Raw genomic sequence first — 22,589 nt, 5'->3', positions numbered from 1 at the left:
ATCAGGCTCTACTATTGCATATAGCTAACAAACTTTGGGAAACTATTACATAATTGGGCGACTGCAACTTCTCGAAAGCAGACATCCAATAGCTGCAGGCCGCTCTCGCATTAAAGGGGTATTAATTCAGAGCTCCTTTGGAAAATTAAAGGTGGAATCTGACTGGTTGCTATGGCCAACTAAGCCAGTTTTGCTTTACGACAGTTTTGATAAATCACCCCACTGTATAGCAGAGAGTGCTTTGTGTGATTTGTTTCCTGATACTCACAGTATAACCACTTCAACGCTCCTGTCAGCCATTAATTCTGCAGGAGACCAGATGAGTCCTTAAAATCTTCTATGCACGCTACTGAGGTCCTGAAGAGTACATTACTTATTTTGGCGCCTGCCTATCTCACTCTGTGAAGTTTGGCCCCTTCGCTTAGTCCATGCTGTAATCCTGCGCATGGTTCGTTCTTATACAGTTGGAGCAGTGCTTCTATTTGGTTCATTTGCCCTTCTCTAGTTCGGCCATTGCTTACTACAGGCTGAGCACAGAGGAGAGCAGGATTGGAGTAACAGTTGATTTAGTCTCGCCATAAAAAAACTCTGTAAATAATATTCTAGCTGTAGTGGTATGGTCATTATGTATTTTCATCAGCAGTGTTAAGCCTCTTCCTGACATATGCAGTAATAGTACATCACATGTTGGGTCTTTAAGGCTAAATACACACGATCAGGATTGCGTGCGGAAAATCCGCACCGTAGGTCATGTACATGGTATTTTATGAGAATTTGAAATTCTCAATGCACACAATGCGGATTCTTTCCGTGCAGATTTTGACCTGTGGTGCAGATTTTAAAATCCGTAGCATGTCCATTTATTTTATTTTTCCTGACCGGATTTTCTCCATTCACTTAGAAAAATCCGCATGCTCAAAATCCGCATGTAATGATGTGGACTGATTGCATGGATTTCCCTGCGAACACTTGCAGATTTCAGTGCGGATTCTCCACACATGAATCCTGAACGTGTGCATGTACCATAAAGATGGTGCCCGCTCCAGGTCTTCATATTGAAACTGCAGGCACCTGGGGCTAATGTCCACGATCAGCGGTAATGCGAATCGCGGACATTTAGTCCCCTCAGAAACTGTGGTCAAAATTGACCATGACATCTGAAAGACAATAAATCTAGAAGCACTCTCTTCCCGGGCAGGAACGCCTCCCCCTGGGTGAGACGGGGAAAGGCGTCCCATTGCTGTAATAAGCCAGAGCCTGTACTAGGCTTCTAGGTTTATTACTTGTACATTACAATTCAGGTAATCTTTGCATAGTGTAATGCAGCGGTCCCCAACCACCGGGCCGCGGCCCTGGACCGGGCCGTGGAGGATTGTTAGCCGGGCCGCGGCGATCAGGGCAGTCTTTAACTCTGTACTAATGAAGCGTTTCCATTATGGAAGCGCTTCATTAGTACAGAAGGACCAGGGAGCGGTGAAGGATCTGTACTCACCGCTTCCTGGTCCACGGCTCGGCTATCGGCTGTGCAGGGCTGCGCACAGCGTGAGGTCTCTCTGTGACCTCACGCTGTGCGCCGCTATACACAGCCAGAGCCGACAGCAGAATGAAGAGGATCGCGATGGTGACCAGGAGCAGGAGAGGTAAGTGTTTTTTTATTTTATTTTTTATTTGCACTGGGGGCTGATGGCTGACCTGGGGGACATGAGGGGCTAATGGGGCTGACATGAGGGGCTGACATGAGGGGCTAATGGGGCTGACATGAGGGGCTAATATGAGGGGCTAATGGGGCTGACATGAGGGGCTAATGGGGCTGACATGAGGGGCTAATGGGGCTGACATGAGGGGCTAATATGAGGGGCTAATGGGGCTGACATGAGGGGCTAATGGGGCTGACATGAGGGGCTAATGGGGCTGACATGAGGGGCTAATGGGGCTGACATGAGGGGCTAATGGGGCTGACATGAGGGGCTAATGGGGCTGACATGAGGGACATGGGGCTGACATGAGGGACATGGGGCTGACATGAGGGGCTAATGGGGCTGACCTGGGGGACATGGGGCTGACATGAGGGGCTAATGGGGCTGATATGAGGGACATGGGGCTGACATGAGGGGCTAATGGGGCTGACATGAGGGACATGGGGCTGACATGAGGGACATGGGGCTGACATGAGGGGCTAATGGGGGCTTATGGCTGACATGAGGGGCTAATGGGGGGCTTATGGCTGACATGAGGGGCTAATGGGGGGCTTATGGCTGACATGAGGGGCTAATGGGGGGCTTATGGCTGACATGAGGGGCTAATGGGGGGCTTATGGCTGACATGAGGGGCTAATGGGGGGCTTATGGCTGACATGAGGGGCTAATGGGGGGCTTATGGCTGACATGAGGGGCTAATGGGGGGCTTGTGGCTGACATGAGGGGCTAATGGGGGGCTTATGGCTGACATTGGGGGGGTTTATGGCTGACATTGGGGGGGTTTATGGCTGACATTGGGGGGGGTTTATGGCTGACATTGGGGGCTGATAGATGGCTAAGGGTTTGGGGGTTGATCTGAGCCATTGGGGGTCTGATCTGAGGTCTGATTAACATTGGAGGTCTGATTGCTGGTCTGACCTCAGGTGTAATGGAAAATATTTTTTTCTTATTGTTCTCCTCTAAAACTAGGTGCATCTTATAGGGCGAAAAATACGGTACAGTGCAGCAGAGACCAGTGCAGCAGAGACCAGTGCAGCAGAGACCATAGTCAGTTTATATAGTCATTATATAGTGTTATATATTTTAATATGCACCTTGTGTTTTGTTATGCGTGTGAATCAGTCAGCCCCACCCACCCCCTAAGCCCCGCCCCAGAACCCCCACCCCCTTCCCGCCCCACCCGGTCCCTGGGAAAATTGTCTTGCATGAAACCGGTCCTTGGTGCAAAAAAGGTTGGGGACCACTGGTGTAATGGATAAAATTCCATTATTTTATACAAATTACAATCTAATAATTGCATGTTAGAGTTCACTTGGGGGGCCTAAAAAAGTAAAATAAAAAGTAAAAAATGCATTAAAAAATATAAAAAGAATAAAAAAAATATATATAGAAAAATTCTAATCAAACCCATTTGACTCACTTCTATAAGTACCTTCAAGTGAGACACGCATACAATTCCACATTTAGGGGTCCAACTGTGATGGCTGGGAGGGATATCGCATTACATCAGATTCTGTCCAAAGGGGCGAAAAGAGGGATGATCTCCAGTGTATACAAGTTGCTACTAGATAAGTTTTTGTTATTACACCCGCTGGTGGCTAGGGGCAAGTGGGAAAAGGATGTAGGCGAATTAACGGATGATCAATGGTCTGACATACTAGAGGCAATACCTTTCTCTTCCTTGAGCGAGGGACGTAAACTCTCGCAGCTGTTTATAGTCCACAGGGTCTACAAGACACCGTTTTTTTTGTTCCGCATTGGTTATAGACCTACGGCTGACTGTCCAAGGTGCTCTGTAGAGTCTGCGGACTTGATGCATATGCTGTGGAAGTGCGAGAGGCTAGGGAGATACTGGAAAATGATAACTCAGACTATACATGACGTATAAGAGGTACGGATACCGCTTGACCCTAGAGTGTGTGTGCTGGGTTATGTCTCTGAACTGTCCACTAGTCAGGTACATAAAATAGCGATAGGCAGAGTGCTATATGTAGCTAGGAAATTAATTGCCTTGCATTGGATACAGACAGCGCCGCCCACCTTAGGTGAATTCTTGGGTGCAGTAGACACGATGTTAAGTTATGAACGGGTGGTATACCAGAAGCGTAGATGCCCATCAAAATTTGAGAAATTATGGGAACCCTGGCTGTCGTTTCGACGTCTGAATAACAATGTCTAATATTGTATTTTTATACTTCTGTGCTACAGGGGGGCGGGAGGGGAAGGGTGGGGGGGAAGGGTGAAAATTAGAGTATTGCTGATTGTTTGGTAGCCTGATTGATGTCAGCATTATAAAAGTTATGTCTGTATATCCCTTTTTTTGTAAGATCTGTACAAAAAAAAAAATAATCAAACCCATTTCTCTAAAATCAAAATAAACTATCAAAAAAATTACCGTATATGCCGGCGTATAAGACGACTGGGCGTATAAGACGACCCCCAACTTTTACACTGAAAATATAGAGTTTGGGATATACTCGCCGTATAAGACTACCCCTTTTTCAACACACAGCAGTACATCACTGCATCCCACCACCATCCCTAGATACCACTGCCATCCCTGCATCCCACCACCATCCCCAGGTACCACCGCCATCCCATGGTAATCACCACCATCCCTGAATCCCACCACCTTCCTTATCCTCCCTCCCTGCCTCCCAGACCCTAAACATGTGCCACCTTTACCCTAAACATGTTTTTGTTATGTTATTCTTCATATTCACATTCACATATGCACATCTGCGCCGCACTTAGATACGCCGCACGGAGATCTCGCACATGCGCAGGAGCGAGCGGCCGTGAGGATCCCGTGTATCCACGCTCGCCGCATGAAATCTTGCACATGCGTAGGAGCGAGATGCGAGCGGCCGGGAGGATGGCGGTACAAGGAGCATACAAGGTACAGAGCAGGGGGGAGGCATACAAGGTACAGAGCAGGGGGCGGTATACAAGGTACAGAGCAGGGGGCGGTATACAAGGTACAGCGCAGGGGGGGCATATGCCGTGGGTTACATCGCAGCTCTCAGCTGCTGGGGATACAAGGCAATAGCCCGGGCTCTCTCTGTTGATAATTCGGGCGTCCCGGCACTGCAGCGCCCGCCATACCTGGCGTATAAGACGACCCCCGACTTTTGAGAAGATTTTCATGTGTTAAAAAGTAGTCTTATACGCAGGAATATACAGTAACATCCTAGGCATTACTGTGTAATATATAAAAGAGCCTCCCATACGTAAAACTGAAAAAATAAAATAAAATATTGTCTAGTGTTCTAGTGTTTTTTTCATCACTTTACCTGCCAAATAAATTTAAGAAAAAGTCATACACAAACCAAAATGTTATCAATAAAAGCTACAGATCGTCCCGCAAAAAAATGAGCCCTCAAAACAGCTCCATAGACATAACTATAAAATGTTATGGAGGTCAGAATATGGCGATGAAAAGAGAATTTATTTTTTGTCAGAATTAAAATACAAGAAAAGTATATGAATGTGGTATCGCTGTAATCATACTGACCCGGAGAATGAAGAGCACAAGGGAGTTTTACCACATAGTGAACGCCCTAAAAACAAAACCCATAAAACTGAATTGCCTTTTTTTCCAATTCCACCACATGGGATTTTTTTCTAGCTTTCTACTACATCCTATGCAATATTAACTGGTGTCATTAGAAAGCGCAACTAGTCCCACAAAAAACAAATCCTCATACAGCTAAGTGAACGGAAAAATAAAAATGTTATGGCTCCAAGAAGGCAGGGAGTAAAAAACTAAAACTCAAAAACAGAAAATTGCTCTGTCATGAAGGGTTTATTTAGCTAATGTATATATAATATATATAATGTTTTGGTAGAGAGAGAGGGAGAGAGAGATAGAGTATGTAGTTGCATACTTTAGGCTTGTTAATTTTTTGTTTTACTTTTTTTACTTTATGAATATTCATGAGGTAAGCAGAGAAGGAGTGGGTGTGCTTTCCCGCTGATTGACATGTACACCTGCGAACCCTATTTGGGAAATTGTAATTTGGAGGTAATAGATACATTTAGTGTCTGTCACAGTACACATTAGTGTTGGTAGTTGCATGGGGTAAATGAAGGTGACAGATTCCCTTTAAGTAAAAAAATACGTCCCCAAAGCCTGATTCACACTGTGGTTATGTAAAGGCACTAGTGTGAAATACAGAGAGTGAAAAAGAGCACAGAGGACACATAGGACTTATAGAAAGGCTGTACGTGCTACCATCACCTACTCTTATTTACAAAAATGTTATATTATATAAATATTTATGTAGAAGATAAACATAAAGAAAATAAATAAATAAAAAGAAACAAAGTGAAGACGTCTGTATGAAATGAGGGATGAGGTCTTTTATCCTTTTGTTTAAAAAAAAAAAAACGGCATTACATGTTACCTTAAAAGAGCCTCCCTTTCTTTATCAGCCTCCTCAATCAGAAGGGTCACTTTCCATCTGCTGAAAGCCCCCAGAGCTCTAGTGTGTGTCAGGTGTTCGCGCCATCTTTTTGGTGCAGATTGCATCTGAGGTGAATAATGGGCGTCTTTTTCTATTTTATATCCCCATTCGAAAGTCGTCTCATCAAGCCATCTGCCGCTTTCTGCACTGTTAATTACGTACTCTTTAGTCAGTACCCACTTTCCTGGAAAGTAAATGAATTGTGAGCCAAGAAAAGAAAAAAAAAAATAGTGGGCACAAATAGTTAATAAAAAGGATGATCAGAACACCAATTAAATCTCAGCTTCTTTTCGGCAATTACAGAACATGGGCCTCGAGTAATGGCTGTGACATGCTGTACTTACTGATTTTGGGGTCGGATGTTACATATTAAGAACTACCACACATGTATATGTATAAAAATTTAAAAAAAGATTTTATCTTAAAGAAGAAAGTAATTGACATTATTCCTTTGTGACTACTTAGGTTAACATCAGATCAATATATCGCCTTGGAGATAGCCAATCTGCAGGCACCATGCCTATGGCACTGCAAAAACAGCTGCACTACAGGGAAGGCGCTGGGACGGGAACTCCTGCCCCCTTTTCAGACCACTAGGGTAGGGGGTTCAGGCTACAATTCTGATGCCATATTTACATGTTAGGGAAATGCTGTATACTCAGTTTCCCTATATAAAAGCAGATCAGAGATAATCGTATTCATCAAATCAGATCTGTCATATCATCTGAGATGCCCTATGTGAGGACACAGTTCAGAGGTGGGGCATGAAACGTTCAAGTACTCCTTCCTCCTCACAGCCAGTGTGATAGCTTTCCCTTTATACACAATCATATTGGGAAAGCTGTCAAAAACCCAGTGCGGGGAAGGTAAGTCGAACTCCTGGGTCACTCCCAGTGTTTTTTTTTGCCTTAAATGTGTTGTCCAAGATTAGAAAAAAATAGCTGCTTTCTTTCCAAAAATATCACTCCATCTGCTCACAGGTTGTGTGCCGTATTGCAGCTCTGACCCATTGACTGTAATGGAGATGAGCTGCAATACCAGACACAACCCATGGAAAATCCCTTTAAATGAAAGCATCAACTGAAATTTTGTACACCCCGTCTCCTAAGCTGCCCTCTAAAGGGACAGCATAGGATATGTAACATATCTACTTAAAAAAGGAAGCTGGAGTGATGTAGAATCAGTGTGAGGGGCCTGGGCATTTGTTAGTGTTGATAACGCCTTTAACTATTGAAGACTGCACTGTATAGGCAGTCTGCATGGTCAATGGCAGTGTCAACGCCCCAAGGTTGTGTATGGGAGCTGCCATTGGGTGTGTGATGGCCATGGCCAAAAATACTGGTGTGAATTAGAACTGACCTGCTGCACAGGCGGCCAGCCACTTCTCACTTCTATTTGGTCTTTCTGCAATCAGGTGGGTGCAGTTTTCAAACTTCTGAAAAACAAATGGGATACCCATTAGGTAAAAAATAATGCTCTAAAGGTAGCTCAGTGTACATTATTAGCCACACATCAAAGTGGCAAGGATAGGATTGGTTCCCAGGGTGGGAGATCAAGTAAGACTTTGCTGACCTCCCAGGAAAGTAACTTATCCAACCCTTGCCACCAAATACTGTAACGGCTAATGTACGTAGGCATCATACGGCCATGTGCATAGAACCACTATGCTAATTTAGATTACTCACTGTTTTTTAACCCGTTTTTTAAGTCGGGTTATAAGTTTTACTACTTTTGCACAATAAACTCATTTAAAACAAAAAAAAAGATAATATTTTTAAATCGTCGCATCCCAAGACCCATTTGCTTTTTATTTTTATTTCCACAGGGTTGTGTGAGGGCTTAATTTTTTTCTGGACAACTTGTAGTTTTAATTGATATCATTTTTTTAAATTTTTTTTTAAATGTTGTTCCTTATGCAAGATAATAAGCATTATAACTTTATTCTCTAGGTCACTATGATTAGAGCGATACCAAATAATACAGCTTTTTTATGTTTTACTACTTTGAAAAAAAAAAGAAAATGCTTTTGCATCGATGATACCCAAGTCCCATAACGCTTTATTTTTCTTTTGACAGAAATGTGTGTGAGGGCTTGATTTCTACGGGACAACTTGTAGCATTTAATGGTATAATTTTGTGGTACATACAACATTTTTATGGCTTTTTATTTCCTTTTTTGCGTATAGGATAAACAAAAAAACAGCAATTCTGGTATGTTGATAAGTGCAAGATAATGCACCTGGGGCGTAAAAACCCAAGAGCAGAATATAAAATCAGTGATACAGTCCTAACCTCAGTATCTGAGGAAAGGGATTTAGGGGTCATTATTTCAGAAGACTTAGGGCTGTTTCACACGAGCGGATGCCGTGCGTGACATCCGCTCCGTGAATGACAGCCAAGACCCGATGCAGACTGCAGAAGCACGGAGCATTAACATGACTGATAATGCTCCGTGCCTCTCTGTGATCTCTTTACTACGAAATCACAGTGACAACTTTATCTCACTGTGATTTCGTAGTAAAGAGATCACAGAGAGGCACGGAGCATTATCAGTCATGTTAATGCTCCGTGCTTCTGCAGTCTGCATCGGGTCTTGGCTGTCATTCACGGAGCGGATGTCACGCACGGCATCCGCTCGTGTGAAACAGCCCTTAAAGGTAGGCAGACAATGTCATAGAGCAGCAGGAAATGCTGGCAGAATGCTTGGGTGTATAGGGAGAGGCATTACCAGTAGACAGAGGGGGGCGCTCATGCCGCTCTACAGAGCACTAGTGAGACCTCATTTGGAGTATTGTGCACAGTACTGGAGACCATATCTCCAGAAGGATACTGATACTTTGGAGAGAGTTCAGAGAAGAGCTACTAAACTGGTACATGGATTGCAGGATAAAACTTACCAGGAAAGATTAAAGGACCTTAATATGTATAGCTTGGAAGAAAGACGAGACAGAGGGGATATGATAGAAACTTTTAAATACATAAAGGGAATCAACAAGGTAAAAGAGGAGAGAATATTTAAAAGAAGAAGAACTGCTACAAGAGGACATAGTTTTAAATTAGAGGGGCAAAGGTTTAAAAGTAATATCAGGAAGTATTACATTACTGAGAGAGTAGTGGATGCATGGAATAGCCTTCCTGCAGAAGTGGTAGCTGCAAATACAGTGAAGGAGTTTAAGCATGCATGGGATAGGCATAAGGCTATCCTTCATATAAGATAGGGCCAGGGGCTATTCATAGTATTCAGTATATTGGGCAGACTAGATGGGCCAAACGGTTTCTATGTATCATTATTTATTTTTATTTATTTTTTTACAGCATTCATCATGCAGAATAAAATATGTGATCGATGCATAGTTAACCACCTCCGGACCGCTGTACGCACAGACGCGTCCTGGAGGTGGTTGATTCATTCCTCCTGGACGCGCCGGCGCGTCCTCTCGCGAGACGCGAGATTTCCTGTGAACGCGCGCACACAGGCGCGCGCGCTCACAGGAACGGAAGGTAAGAGAGTTGATCTCCAGCCTGCCAGCAGCGATCGTTCGCTGGCAGGCTGGAGATGTGTTTTTTTTAACCCCTAACAGGTATATTAGACGCTGTTTTGATAACAGCGTCTAATATACCTGCTACCTGGTCCTCTGGTGGTCCCATTTGTTTGGATCGACCACCAGAGGACACAGGTAGCTCAGTAAAGTCCCACCAAGCACCACTACACTACACTACCCCCCCCCCCCCCGTCACTTATTAACCCCTTATTAGCCCCTGATCACCCCTAATCACCCCTGATCACCCCATATAGACTCCCTGATCACCCCCCTGTCATTGATTACCCCCCTGTCATTGATCAACCCCCTGTAAAGCTCCATTCAGATGTCCGCATGATTTTTACGGATCCACTGATAGATGGATCGGATCCGCAAAACGCATCCGGACGTCTGAATGAAGCCTTACAGGGGCATGATCAATGACTGTGGTGATCACCCCATATAGACTCCCTGATCACCCCCCTGTCATTGATTACCCCCCTGTCATTGATCACCCCCCTGTAAAGCTCCATTCAGACGTCCGCATGATTTTTACGGATCCACTGATAGATGGATCGGATCCGCAAAACGCATCCGGACGTCTGAATGAAGCCTTACAGGGGCATGATCAATGACTGTGGTGATCACCCCATATAGACTCCCTGATCACCCCCCTGTAAAGCTCCATTCAGATGTCCGCATGATTTTTACGGATCCACTGATAGATGGATCGGATCCGCAAAACGCATCCGGACGTCTGAATGAAGCCTTACAGGGGCATGATCAATGACTGTGGTTATCACCCCATATAGACTCCCTGATCACCCCCCTGTCATTGATTACCCCCCTGTAAAGCTCCATTCAGACGTCCGCATGATTTTTACGGATCCACTGATAGATGGATCGGATCCGCAAAACGCATCCGGACGTCTGAATGAAGCCTTACAGGGGCATGATCAATGACTGTGGTGATCACCCCATATAGACTCCCTGATCACCCCCCTGTCATTGATTACCCCCCTGTCATTGATCACCCCCCTGTAAAGCTCCATTCAGACGTCCGCATGATTTTTACGGATCCACTGATAGATGGATCGGATCCGCAAAACGCATCCGGACGTCTGAATGAAGCCTTACAGGGGCATGATCAATGACTGTGGTTATCACCCCATATAGACTCTCTGATCACCCCCCTGTCATTGATTACCCCCCTGTAAAGCTCCATTCAGACGTCCGCATGATTTTTACGGATCCACTGATAGATGGATCGGATCCGCAAAACGCATCCGGACGTCTGAATGAAGCCTTACACGGGCGTGATCAATGACTGTGGTTATCACCCCATATAGACTCCCTGATCACCCCCCTGTCATTGATCACCCCCCCTGTCATTGATCACCCCCCTGTCATTGATCACCCCCCCTGTCATTGATCACCCCCCTGTCATTGATCACCCCCCTGTCATTGATCAACCCCCTGTCATTGATCAACCCCCCTGTCATTGATCACCCCCCTGTAAGGCTCCATTCAGACATTTTTTTGGCCCAAGTTAGCGGAATTATTATTTTTTTTTCTTACAAAGTCTCATATTCCACTAACTTGTGACAAAAAATTAAATCTCACATGAACTCACCATACCCCTCACGGAATCCAAATGCGTAAAATTTTTTAGACATTTATATTCCAGACTTCTTCTCACGCTTTAGGGCCCCTAGAATGCCAGGGCAGTATAAATACCCCACATGTGACCCCATTTCGGAAAGAAGACACCCCCAGGTATTCCGTGAGGGGCATATTGAGTCCATGAAAGATTGAAATTTTTGTCCCAAGTTAGCGGAACGGGAGACTTTGTGAGAAAAAAATAAAAAATATCAATTTCCGCTAACTTGTGCCAAAAAAAAAAAAATTTCTATGAACTCGCCATGCCCCTCATTGAATACCTTGGGGTGTCTTCTTTCCAAAATGGGGTCACATGTGGGGTATTTATACTGCCCTGGCATTCTAGGGGCCCCAAAGCGTGAGAAGAAGTCTGGTATCCAAATGTCTAAAAATGCCCTCCTAAAAGGAATTTGGGCCCCTTTGCGCATCTAGGCTGCAAAAAAGTGTCACACATCTGGTATCGCCGTACTCAGGAGAAGTTGGGGAATGTGTTTTGGGGTGTCATTTTACATATACCCATGCTGGGTGAGATAAATATCTTGGTCAAATGCCAACTTTGTATAAAAAAATGGGAAAAGTTGTCTTTTGCCAAGATATTTCTCTCACCCAGCATGGGTATATGTAAAAAGACACCCAAAACACATTCCCCAACTTCTCCCGAGTACGGAGATACCAGATGTGTGACACTTTTTTGCAGCCTAGGTGGGCAAAGGGGCCCATATTCCAAAGAGCACCTTTCGGATTTCACTGGTCATTTACCTACTTACCACACATTAGGGCCACCGGAAAATGCCAGGGCAGTATAACTACCCCACAAGTGACCCCATTTTGGAAAGAAGACACCCCAAGGTATTCCGTGAGGGGCATGGCGAGTTCCTAGAATTTTTTATTTTTTGTCACAAGTTAGTGGAAAATGATGATTTTTTTTTTTTTTTTTTTTCATACAAAGTCTCATATTCCACTAACTTGTGACAAAAAATAAAAACTTCCATGAACTCACTATGCCCATCAGCGAATACCTTGGGGTCTATTCTTTCCAAAATGGGGTCACTTGTGGGGTAGGTATAATGCCCTGGTATTTTAGGGGCCCAAATGTGTGGTAAGGAGTTTGAAATCAAATTCTGTAAAAATGACGAGTGAAATCCGAAAGGTGCTCTTTGGAATATGGGCCCCTTTGCCCACCTAGGCTGCAAAAAAGTGTCACACATCTGGTATCTCCGTACTCAGGAGAAGGTGGGGAATGTGTTTTGGGGTGTCATTTTACATATACCCATGCTGGGTGAGATAAATATCTTGGTCAAATGCCAACTTTGTATAAAAAAATGGGAAAAGTTGTCTTTTGCCAAGATATTTCTCTCACCCAGCATGGGTATATGTAAAAAGACACCCCAAAACACATTCCCCAACTTCTCCTGAGTACGGAGATACCACATGTGTGGCACTTTTTTGCAGCCTAGGTGGGCAAAGGGGCCCATATTCCAAAGAGCACCTTTTGGATTTCACTGGTCATTTACCTACTTACCACACATTAGGGCCCCTGGAAAATGCCAGGGCAGTATAACTACCCCACAAGTGACCCCATTTTGGAAAGAAGACACCCCAAGGTATTCCGTGAGGGGCATGGCGAGTTCCTAGAATTTTTTATTTTTTGTCACAAGTTAGTGGAAAATGATGATTTTTTTAATATATATTTTTTTTTCATACAAAGTCTCATATTCCACTAACTTGTGACAAAAAATAAAAACTTCCATGAACTCACTATGCCCATCAGCGAATACCTTGGGGTCTCTTCTTTCCAAAATGGGGTCACTTGTGGGGTAGTTATACTGCCCTGGCATTCTAGGGGCCCAAATGTGTGGTAAGGAGTTTGAAATCAAATTCTGTAAAAAATGACGAGTGAAATCCGAAAGGTGCTCTTTGGAATATGGGCCCCTTTGCCCACCTAGGCTGCAAAAAAGTGTCACACATCTGGTATCTCCGTATTCAGGAGAAGTTGGGGAATGTGTTTTGGGGTGTCTTTTTACATATACCCATGCTGGGTGAGAGAAATATCTTGGCAAAAGACAACTTTTCCCATTTTTTTATACAAAGTTGGCATTTGACCAAGATATTTATCTCACCCAGCATGGGTATATGTAAAATGACACCCCAAAACACATTCCCCAACTTCTACTGAATACGGAGATACCAGATGTGTGACACTTTTTTGCAGCCTAGGTGGGCAAAGGGGCCCACATTCCAAAGAGCACCTTTCGGATTTCACTGGTCAGTTTTTACAGAATTTGATTTCAAACTCCTTACCACACATTTGGGCCCCTAGAATGCCAGGGCAGTATAACTACCCCACAAGTGACCCCATTTTGGAAAGAAGAGACCCCAAGGTATTTCGTGATGGGCATAGTGAGTTCATGGAAGTTTTTATTTTTTGTCACAAGTTAGTGGAATATGAGACTTTGTAAGAAAAAAAAAAAAAAAAATCATCATTTTCCGCTAACTTGTGACAAAAAATAAAAAGTTCTATGAACTCACTATGCCCATCAGCAAATACCTTAGGGTGTGTACTTTCCGAAATGGGGTCATTTGTGGGGTGTTTGTACTGTCTGGGCATTGTAGAACCTCAGGAAACATGACAGGTGCTCAGAAAGTCAGAGCTGCTTCAAAAAGCGGAAATTCACATTTTTGTACCATAGTTTGTAAACGCTATAACTTTTACCCAAACCATTTTTTTTTTACCCAAACATTTTTTTTTTATCAAAGACATGTAGAACAATAAATTTAGAGCAAAATTTATATATGGATGTCATTTTTTTTGCAAAATTTTACAACTGAAAGTGAAAAATGTCATTTTTTTGCAAAAAAATCGTTAAATTTCGATTAATAACAAAAAAAGTAAAAATGTCAGCAGCAATGAAATACCACCAAATGAAAGCTCTATTAGTGAGAAGAAAAGGAGGTAAAATTCATTTGGGTGGTAAGTTGCATGACCGAGCAATAAATGGTGAAAGTAGTGTAGGTCAGAAGTGTAAAAAGTGGCCTGGTCTTTCAGGGTGTTTAAGCACTGGGGGCTGAGGTGGTTAAGGTTGTTACGGATGAGGAAATACCAAACACAATGTGGAGGGGATTTAATTTTTTATATGTTTTTCGTTTTTTTTCATTGTTTGAAATTTGTAGCAACATAGATTGATAATCTTTAAGAACAACCATTTCAGCCATATCAATAATGTTATCCTTACATGTACAGGCAGCTTAAAGGGGTTGTCCAACAATGTTCTGGAGTAATTTTCAAATGGAAATTAATGAAATGTACTAAAACACTTCTGAATTCTTTATGAGTGTCCCAATTCTAGAGTCGATCCCATAGTCCTGGAAGTATAGATTCTGCAGTCTTTCCGATACAGCAGCTTCTTCCCCTCCCTGCGTGTCGGTCATGTCATGAAGAGGCTGGCAGTCTGGCCCAGGTCATTAACTAAGCCAGCCCCCTTATGTTTTTCTACATCAGCCATGATGGACAAGGTGGCTGGCTTAGCTATTAATCTGGGCTAGACCACCAGTTATAAGCACTGCATATAGATAGGCTGAACACAAAATTAAAGTCTGTAAGTGAAGAACATTTCCCCAATAGTTTACTCTGTAAAAATGTGTGTAATGGCTGAATTAGGTGAGAGTAGAGAACCTTATAAGAAAAAAAATGAACAAAAGCACAAGGTAGTAACGTAGTCATCAACTATGTAATTGAATTATCATCATATAAAATCCATCTAGATAGGCACAAAATACACACACACACATCACTTATCTCACCTCAGAATCAATACACACACAGGGAAGTCTGCGGACTAGCTGGATCAGGGTTTCTCTCTCCACATCTCTAAAACCGGTTAACTGGACAATTCGTTTATTCTGAGTCACTGCCATCTGAGAAATCAATCAGAGATGGGAAAAATATTCAAGATAAATGAAAATTTTGGAGAATGTAACACCAGTTATGGCATAGCTTTATCATTTTTAGGAAATGTGGACTCCCATATTTGTTCAGGGACAATGGAGATCATTAAAAACACACATCTGATCAAACATCAAAAAATAAAATTATGCTACTTTACCCATGAGTAAGGCTACTTTCACACCAGCGGCAGCCTTCTCCGGCAGGCTGTTCCGGCGGGGGAACAGCCTGCCGGATCCGTACTACCGCTAGACCACTGGGCTGCTGGAGGTCCGGCCACAGCATGGCAAACATGCCGAGAGGTGGCCGGAATAAAACTACGACATGTCTGCCGGAGAAGGCTGCTACTGGTGTGACATTAGACCAGTGTAAATCTGTACTTTGATCTGATGTGTCAAAATTTGAGATTTCTGGTTCTAAACACTGTGGCCCTAATTTTTATCATGCCTTCAATCCAGAATTCTGGCTTCAAAAAGTCACAAAATAGGGATTTGGTGACTTTTTGAGCTCACTTGCGCAAAAAAATTTAAACTTTTTTTTTTAGTTTTACACCACTCACTCCAGTTTTGAAATTTAAATTTAGGTTGAAAAGTGTGTGTGTTTAGCTATGTTAATGAGTTTCACTTCAGATTTATCATTGAGGCTTTTAAAAAAAAGTCACACAAATAGTCACAATCACACTCCAGTAGGAGGGTAGAGTGGGAAAACTGGAGTAGCTTTTCCAGAAAAAAAGTGTTAGGTTAAGTAAGGATAAGAGAAATTTATCAAACATGTGGCACTTGATAAATGTGGCATAAAAGACACCAATGCAGACTCAAACAAAACAGACTTCAAATATTCCCCTTATGATTAATTCCCCCCCCCCCCCCCCCCGGGTCTTTGGAATTTATCATGAGTGGAATATTTGAAGTAGAAAAGGTGGGCAGATGGTTTCAACATGTGTGGTTCCCAAAATGAAGTATGGAGAAGGTGTGATGGTGTGGGGGTGCTTTGCAGGTGACACTGTTGGCAATTTATAAAAAAATTCATGGCACACTTAACCAACATGGCTACCCCAGCATTCTGCAGTACCATGCCATACCACCTGGTTTGTGCTTCGTGGGACCATCATTTGATTTTCAGCAGGACAATGACTCCAAACACACCTCCAGGCTATGTAATCTGACCACGAAGGAGAGGCATGGGAGTGCTGCATCAGATGACATGGCCTCCACAATCATCCGACCTTAACCCAATTAAGATGGTTTGGCATGAGTTAGACCGCAGAGTGAAGAAACAGCAGCCAACATGTGTTCAGTACCTCTGGGAACGCCTTCAATAGTGTTGGAAAACCATTCCAGGTGACCTCATAAAGCTGACAGAGAATTCCAAGAGTACGCAAAGCTGTAATCAAAGCAAAAGGGGGCTACTTAGAAGAATCAAAAAGATAAAACATTCTGGTTTGTTTAGTGCATATGTGTCCATTGTTTTTAGGTCCTCAATATAAATCTATAATGTAGAATATAAAAAAGCAAGAAAAACCATGGAATGAAGAGGTGTGTCAAAACATCTGACTAGTACGGGATATGAAAGACATATAAGTCTACTCTTTGGTTCCAGTATCAGTTTAGGTTAAAAACAAAACTAAAATCTGTTCAAAGTCTGCTGTGTTTGTTCACAGCTTCACAGATCGTTATTGGGAGGCAGTCACCAAGAAATTCACTGTTTAGGCAGAGTTCACTTCTACATCGGAAGCTCCATTTAGTTTCTGTTGCAGTTTCTGTCAAAACCAGCAAACAAAAAATGTCTGCACATAGACTTTTTTTTTCTGCTAAAAGACCAGACTGTCCAGAACAAAAAAAACTGAAGCGCAAGTGCAAAAGAAGCCTAAACCAGACACAACGCCTTCTAGGGCTACTAATTTAAAAGTTTGTCCGGGTTAAGAGCTGAACCTGGACATATCCCCTTCTTCACCCAGGCAGGCCTTCTAAGATGAGCATTTCATGCTCCCATGCTCTTCCTTGCCCTGCGCTGAACCATGCAGGGTAAGGGCTTTTTCATTAGATCCGGTGACGTACCGGGTCTCTGCTAGATGGAGGACTCTGTATAGAAGTGTTCCTGATTATGTCACTGGCACTAATGGGTGGGCTTTAGCGTTGACCTAGCCTGTAAAAACAGGCTAGGGCAGCGCTGAAGCCCGCCCATTAATGCCGGTGACGTCAGCGGGAACACTGCTAGGCGGAAGCCTACGTCTAGCAGTGTAAAATATATAAACAAACAGCCCTTGCCTTGCGCGATACAGAGGGGCTGCTTGGGTGAAGAAGGGGTCTAAACCGGGACAACCCCTTTTATTAAACCTTTCACTTAACAATTCATTGCTTCATTTTGGACAAAAAGGACTTTTGATTAATATGCAAATGAGCAGTTAAGTGAACCGAGGGTGGGACCAATCCACTCCATGTGCACCCATGCTCCTTCTACTTCCTGACTGACAAGACCAGGCAAGGTGACTATGCAGGAACCTGGCCCTGACAATCAAAAAAAGAGGCAGCGTCGGGGGGAGGAAGCAAGTGTTCCCGTCCTCAATGCACTTAGTTTCCAATTTGAATATGGATGAAAAGAACATCGTGTCCAAGTGCACTTTTATGCACATTTCGCTAAAACGTTATTTTGGCTTTAATGTATTGGTGAATTAATAGAAAATATGAGACCATGATGATTTTCAGTCCATGGCCCTCCTTCCAGATATGGACCTTTTTGATCCAATCAAATATCAGATTCCAGGGCTGCACAAAACCTGGTTGTTAGGTTTTGAAAGTATAAAGCTCCACCTTGCCAGGAAGAAGCAGTACCTACTATGGGGCTGATAACTGGGGAGTGGGAAGGGGACTGTTGTGGGGGCTGGGAAAGTGGAGAAGCCGACTGTGCCTACTAGGGAAATCCTGATAACCTTTTTCTCCAATCTATTCACAGAATACAGACTGCTGCAATGAATTTGATGCATTACTCCTACTGCATCCCAATATAGTATGTAGATCAAATTAGGTTTATTACCTTAAAAAAAATACGCCATTGAAATGAATTGGCTTTTCCCACAACCTAAATTCCACGGCTCTATATGTAATACCTGGCATTCTAATCACGATTCATTAGCATTAAAACCTGCCTTCCATTTTTATCAATCTACCTACAGGAATTGTGAATGCTCAACTGATCCATAGTTGACTGTCGCTCGAAAAAGCAGCCGAAGGAGTTAATAGCTAGCTTTTTAAGCAATCTAAGGTACTTGATTGACATATGCAAGCTTTAAATAAAGCACTAATTATTCAACTACTGTCAAGTTCATCTGAAAAATCAATTACTTTTAAAGTGATTTATGTGAAACTGTGAACTGTGCTAGAAAGTTCACTTTGAAGACGACATTGCAGATAGGAAAGGAAAAATGAGAATAAAGCTTTTAACAGCGGCCTATTAGAGATAAGATGTCATGTCCCTAATTGGAACGTGCCCAATGTTCTAGATTCTGGTAAAACTGTTGGCGTGATAACAATGGGCTCTTGTTTTATCCCGATGTCCATCTTCATCGTGAGATGATTAGAGAATACCGATTATCCATAAATACATGTACGCCTGACTGACGTCTACTCAATCCGCAAAATCCAGGCCTAACTGCACCTTGTGAATACACTGGATTTACCGGTACTCATGCTAAGGGTGCAATCTGGACAGCAAAATACATAAGGTCATGTGAACGCCCCCTAAATACCAGCATAAGCTACGGGACATATCCAGTGAACCTTGGATGTGCAAGGCTTTCGGCAAGCCTCATTCACATGAATGGGATAGACATGCAAACTTCAGGAACAAATCAGCCATGTGTGATTTATTTTAAAGGCCATCATACACATTAGACTATCAACATCCAAACCTGCTGGTTTTGGTGGGACAGGCCAACAATCGAATGTACATGAGGAGCTTCTGACTTTCCTCCAACAGAAGATGTCGGTGTAGAGAAGGAACAAGCGCTTTGAATTCTAAAGCCTAATCCTTTTCTTCTCCAGGGAGATAATCTGCCACCAGAAGTGTCCATCACCGGCTTTACCTGCTCTCCCCTTTGAAAGAACATTCACGTTCAGCTGAACTGACCACATATGTGTGTGGAGGAGTTGGGAGAGAATGATCGTTCAAATGACAGGTATTGAAGATGAATGGGCACCTTACAGGGGTTGTCCAGTTTCATGATATGGATGACCCATCTTCAGGATAGGACATCAATATTAGATCAGCAGGGGCCCAACTCCCAGCATCCAATGGAATTACAGCTTCCTCTTTCATACAATTAGACGTCGTACAGGTAAACAATGAAGAAGATGTAGCACTTGCTTGAGCGCTGCGGCCTCTTCAAACAGCCGATCCTAGGGATAGGTCATCAATATAATAAAATTGGACAATCCGTTTAGGCTAGGGATACAAGACAACATGTGTCTCGTGACAATTTTTATAAAGATAGTCTATAGTGTCGCACTGCGACATGCTGTAACACGATGATGGATTTTCCTGCGACTGTCGCGTCGCAGTATGTCGCAATGCAACACCATAGACTATCATAATAAAAATCGTCGCGCGACACATGTTGCAGTGTAGTTGTGCCCTATGTGTCGTGCGACACATGTCGTCGTGTAGCCCTAGCCTAAAGGGAATGTGTCATCAGAAAATGACCTACAGTATTGTTTAAATCACGTTTTTATGTTTAACATATTTTTAAAGAATTTCTGGTGATCCGATCGTTTGTACACACACAAAAATTCTCATTTGCCGACAGCAGATTGTGCTGTGTAAACAGGCTCTGCTGTCAGCAAACGAGTCTGTATGGGGAAGAGCGATGGCATTAACAATCACTCCTCCCCATACTGTGGAGGAGAGAGATGCATGTAAATGCAGTGGTCTCCTCCACCAGCGAGCAGCAGATTGTTGGGAAGGAATGCTTTCCTCCTGACAATCTGCTGCTCTGTCGTTCCATGTAAAGGGACCTTAACATATTGAACAAAGAACACGTCCTACTTTAAATAACAGAGGTTTTTTGTAGTAAATGGGGAGAACAAAAGGCAAGGCTAGCACACGGTCGTGTGCATGAGGCCCCAGGCTGGTGCTGCTCCTACTGTTTGTAGCACAGTTGATTGATTTTAATTGCGAGACAGCTGCAGAGCACAAACCTCTATATGGGACAATATACTGCTGTCACAAAATTATTAAAATCAATCAAAAGTGCTACAAAAAGTCTAGGTGTAGCCACAGCCTAGGGGCTCATTCACATGAATGTAAGTGCTCCATGCCCGCACTGTGGATCGCAAATAGTGGTCTACATTACACGGGCATCGGCTGTGTGAATCCCGTTAGCAGTGCAGACCCATTGACTTGAATAGGTCCGAGAACCACAAGATACGGCAAAAGATTCAGGACATGTCCTTTTACAGTGCGGAGGAACAGACTTGAAAGTCCACGGAAACGCTTCTGAATGTTTCCGTGGACTTCCAATCCATGTATCCGATCACCAAAAGATAGGACATGTCCCATCTTTTGCCGTATCTTGCAGATCGTGAACCCATTCAAGTCAATGGGCCTGCAGCATGGAGTACACACGGCCGGTGTCCGTGTATTGTGGACCCGCTGTTTGTGGTCCGCAATATCAAAACAGAGCCCTTACGTTCGCTTGAATGAGCTCTAAGGCTAGTGTCACGGCAAGTGGGGATAAGAGGAACACCAAGTAAACAAACAGCAACAAGTAAACAGACTAGGCCCCAAAGCTAGGGAGGAGGGAATGGTAACCTCCTAACAATCCCTGACCCTCTCCCTGACTGCTGACAGTATGAGCAAGTCCTGATGGTGAACAAACTTATATGGAACCTAAGCCCTGCTGACACTGTAGCAAACCCTAACTTAGGGAGTGGGGAATGAGACAGCCGGTACCTTCCACCGTGAAGGTCTACCTGAGACCTAGAAGAAACAAATGCACAAAGGAGAAAAGAGGAGGACTTAATTTAGGACGAGTGGGAAGAAGAAGGATCCACAAACAACTAGTATAGAACTCCAGAAGGAAAATATCAACCCGCAAAGTCAGCAGTAAGAGGCGGACTTAAATAGAGCCTCTTAACCCCTTAAGGACTCAGCCCTATTTCACCTTAAGGACTTGGCCATTTTTTGCAAATCTGACCAGCGTCACTTTAAGTGCTGATAACTTTAAAACGCTTTGACTTATCCAGGCCATTCTGAGATTGTTTTTTCGTCACATATTGTACTTCATGACACTGGTAAAATTAAGTCCAAAAAATTCACTTCGCGAGGCTTACATAATAGAAACCACCCAATAATGACCCCATTTTATAAACTACACCCATCAAGGTATTTAAAACTGATTTTACAAACTTTTTTAACCCTTTAGGTTAGAGATACAATTTCAATATTTATGGCCCTGATTCTGTAGTTTACAGAAACACCCCATATGTGGTCGTAAACCGCTGTACGGGCACACGGCAGGGCGCAGAAGGAAAGGAATGCCATATGGTTTTTGGAAGGCAGGTTTTGCTGGACTGTTTTTTTTTGACACCCATGTCCCATTTGAAGCCCCCCTGATGCAACCCTAGAGTAGAAACTCCATAAAAGTGACCCCAGCTAAGAAACTACACCCCTCAAGGTATTCAAAACAGATTTTACAAACGTTGTTAACCCTTTAGGTGTTCCACAACAGTTATTGGCAAATGGAGATGAAATTTCAGAATTAAAATTTTTGGGCAAATTTTCCATTTAATAAATTTTTCCCAGTAACAAAGCAAGGGTTAACAGCCAAACCAAACTCAATATTTATGGCCCTGATTCTGTAGTTTACAGAAACAACCCATATGTGGTCGTAAACCGCTGTACGGGCACATGGCAGGGCGCAGAAGGAAATGAATGCCATACGGTTTTTGGAAGGCAGGTTTTGCTGGACTGGTTTTTTTGACACCATGTCCCATTTGAAGCCCCCCTGATGCAACCCTAGAGTAGAAACTCCAAAAAAGTGGCCCCATTTTAGAAACTACGGGATAGGGTGGCAGTATTGTAGGTACTAGTTTAGGGTACATATGATTTTTGGTTGCTCTATATTACACTTTTTGTGAGGCAAGATAACAAGAAATAGCTGTTTTGGCACCGTTTTTATTTTTTGTTATTTACAACATTCATCTGACAGGTTAGATCATGTGATATTTTTATAGACCAGGTTGTCACGGATGTGGCGATACATAAATTAAAAAAAAGTATACATATTAGGTAAGTTTTACACAATTAT

At 43.2% G+C, this 22,589-nt stretch overlaps 1 protein-coding gene across 3 annotated transcripts in view; it reads right to left on the bottom strand.

The window, feature by feature from the left end:
• Positions 1–22,589, bottom strand: part of SLF1 (SMC5-SMC6 complex localization factor 1) — a 130,441-nt gene that overhangs the window by 71,337 nt on the left and 36,515 nt on the right. Inside the window, exons 2-5 of one of the 3 annotated variants that reach the window (XM_040421547.1) lie at positions 16,587–16,669; positions 15,145–15,258; positions 7,523–7,598; positions 6,104–6,347 (exon numbers count right to left, since the gene is read on the bottom strand). In XM_040421547.1, coding sequence (XP_040277481.1) covers positions 6,104–6,347; positions 7,523–7,598; positions 15,145–15,258 — 434 coding nt within the window. In that variant the 5' untranslated portion in view covers positions 16,587–16,669. Of the gene's footprint in view, positions 1–6,103; positions 6,348–7,522; positions 7,599–15,144; positions 15,259–16,586; positions 16,699–22,589 lie in introns of those variants that run through there. The other 2 variants (XM_040421548.1, XM_040421549.1) reach the window with 2 other exon arrangements.

The sequence above is a fragment of the Bufo bufo genome, chromosome 2, assembly GCF_905171765.1.
Source record: "Bufo bufo chromosome 2, aBufBuf1.1, whole genome shotgun sequence".
In the NCBI taxonomy this organism is placed as follows: domain Eukaryota; kingdom Metazoa; phylum Chordata; class Amphibia; order Anura; family Bufonidae; genus Bufo; species Bufo bufo.
The sequence above is the reverse complement of the archived record's forward strand: the minus strand, read 5'-3'. Positions and strand labels throughout refer to the sequence as shown.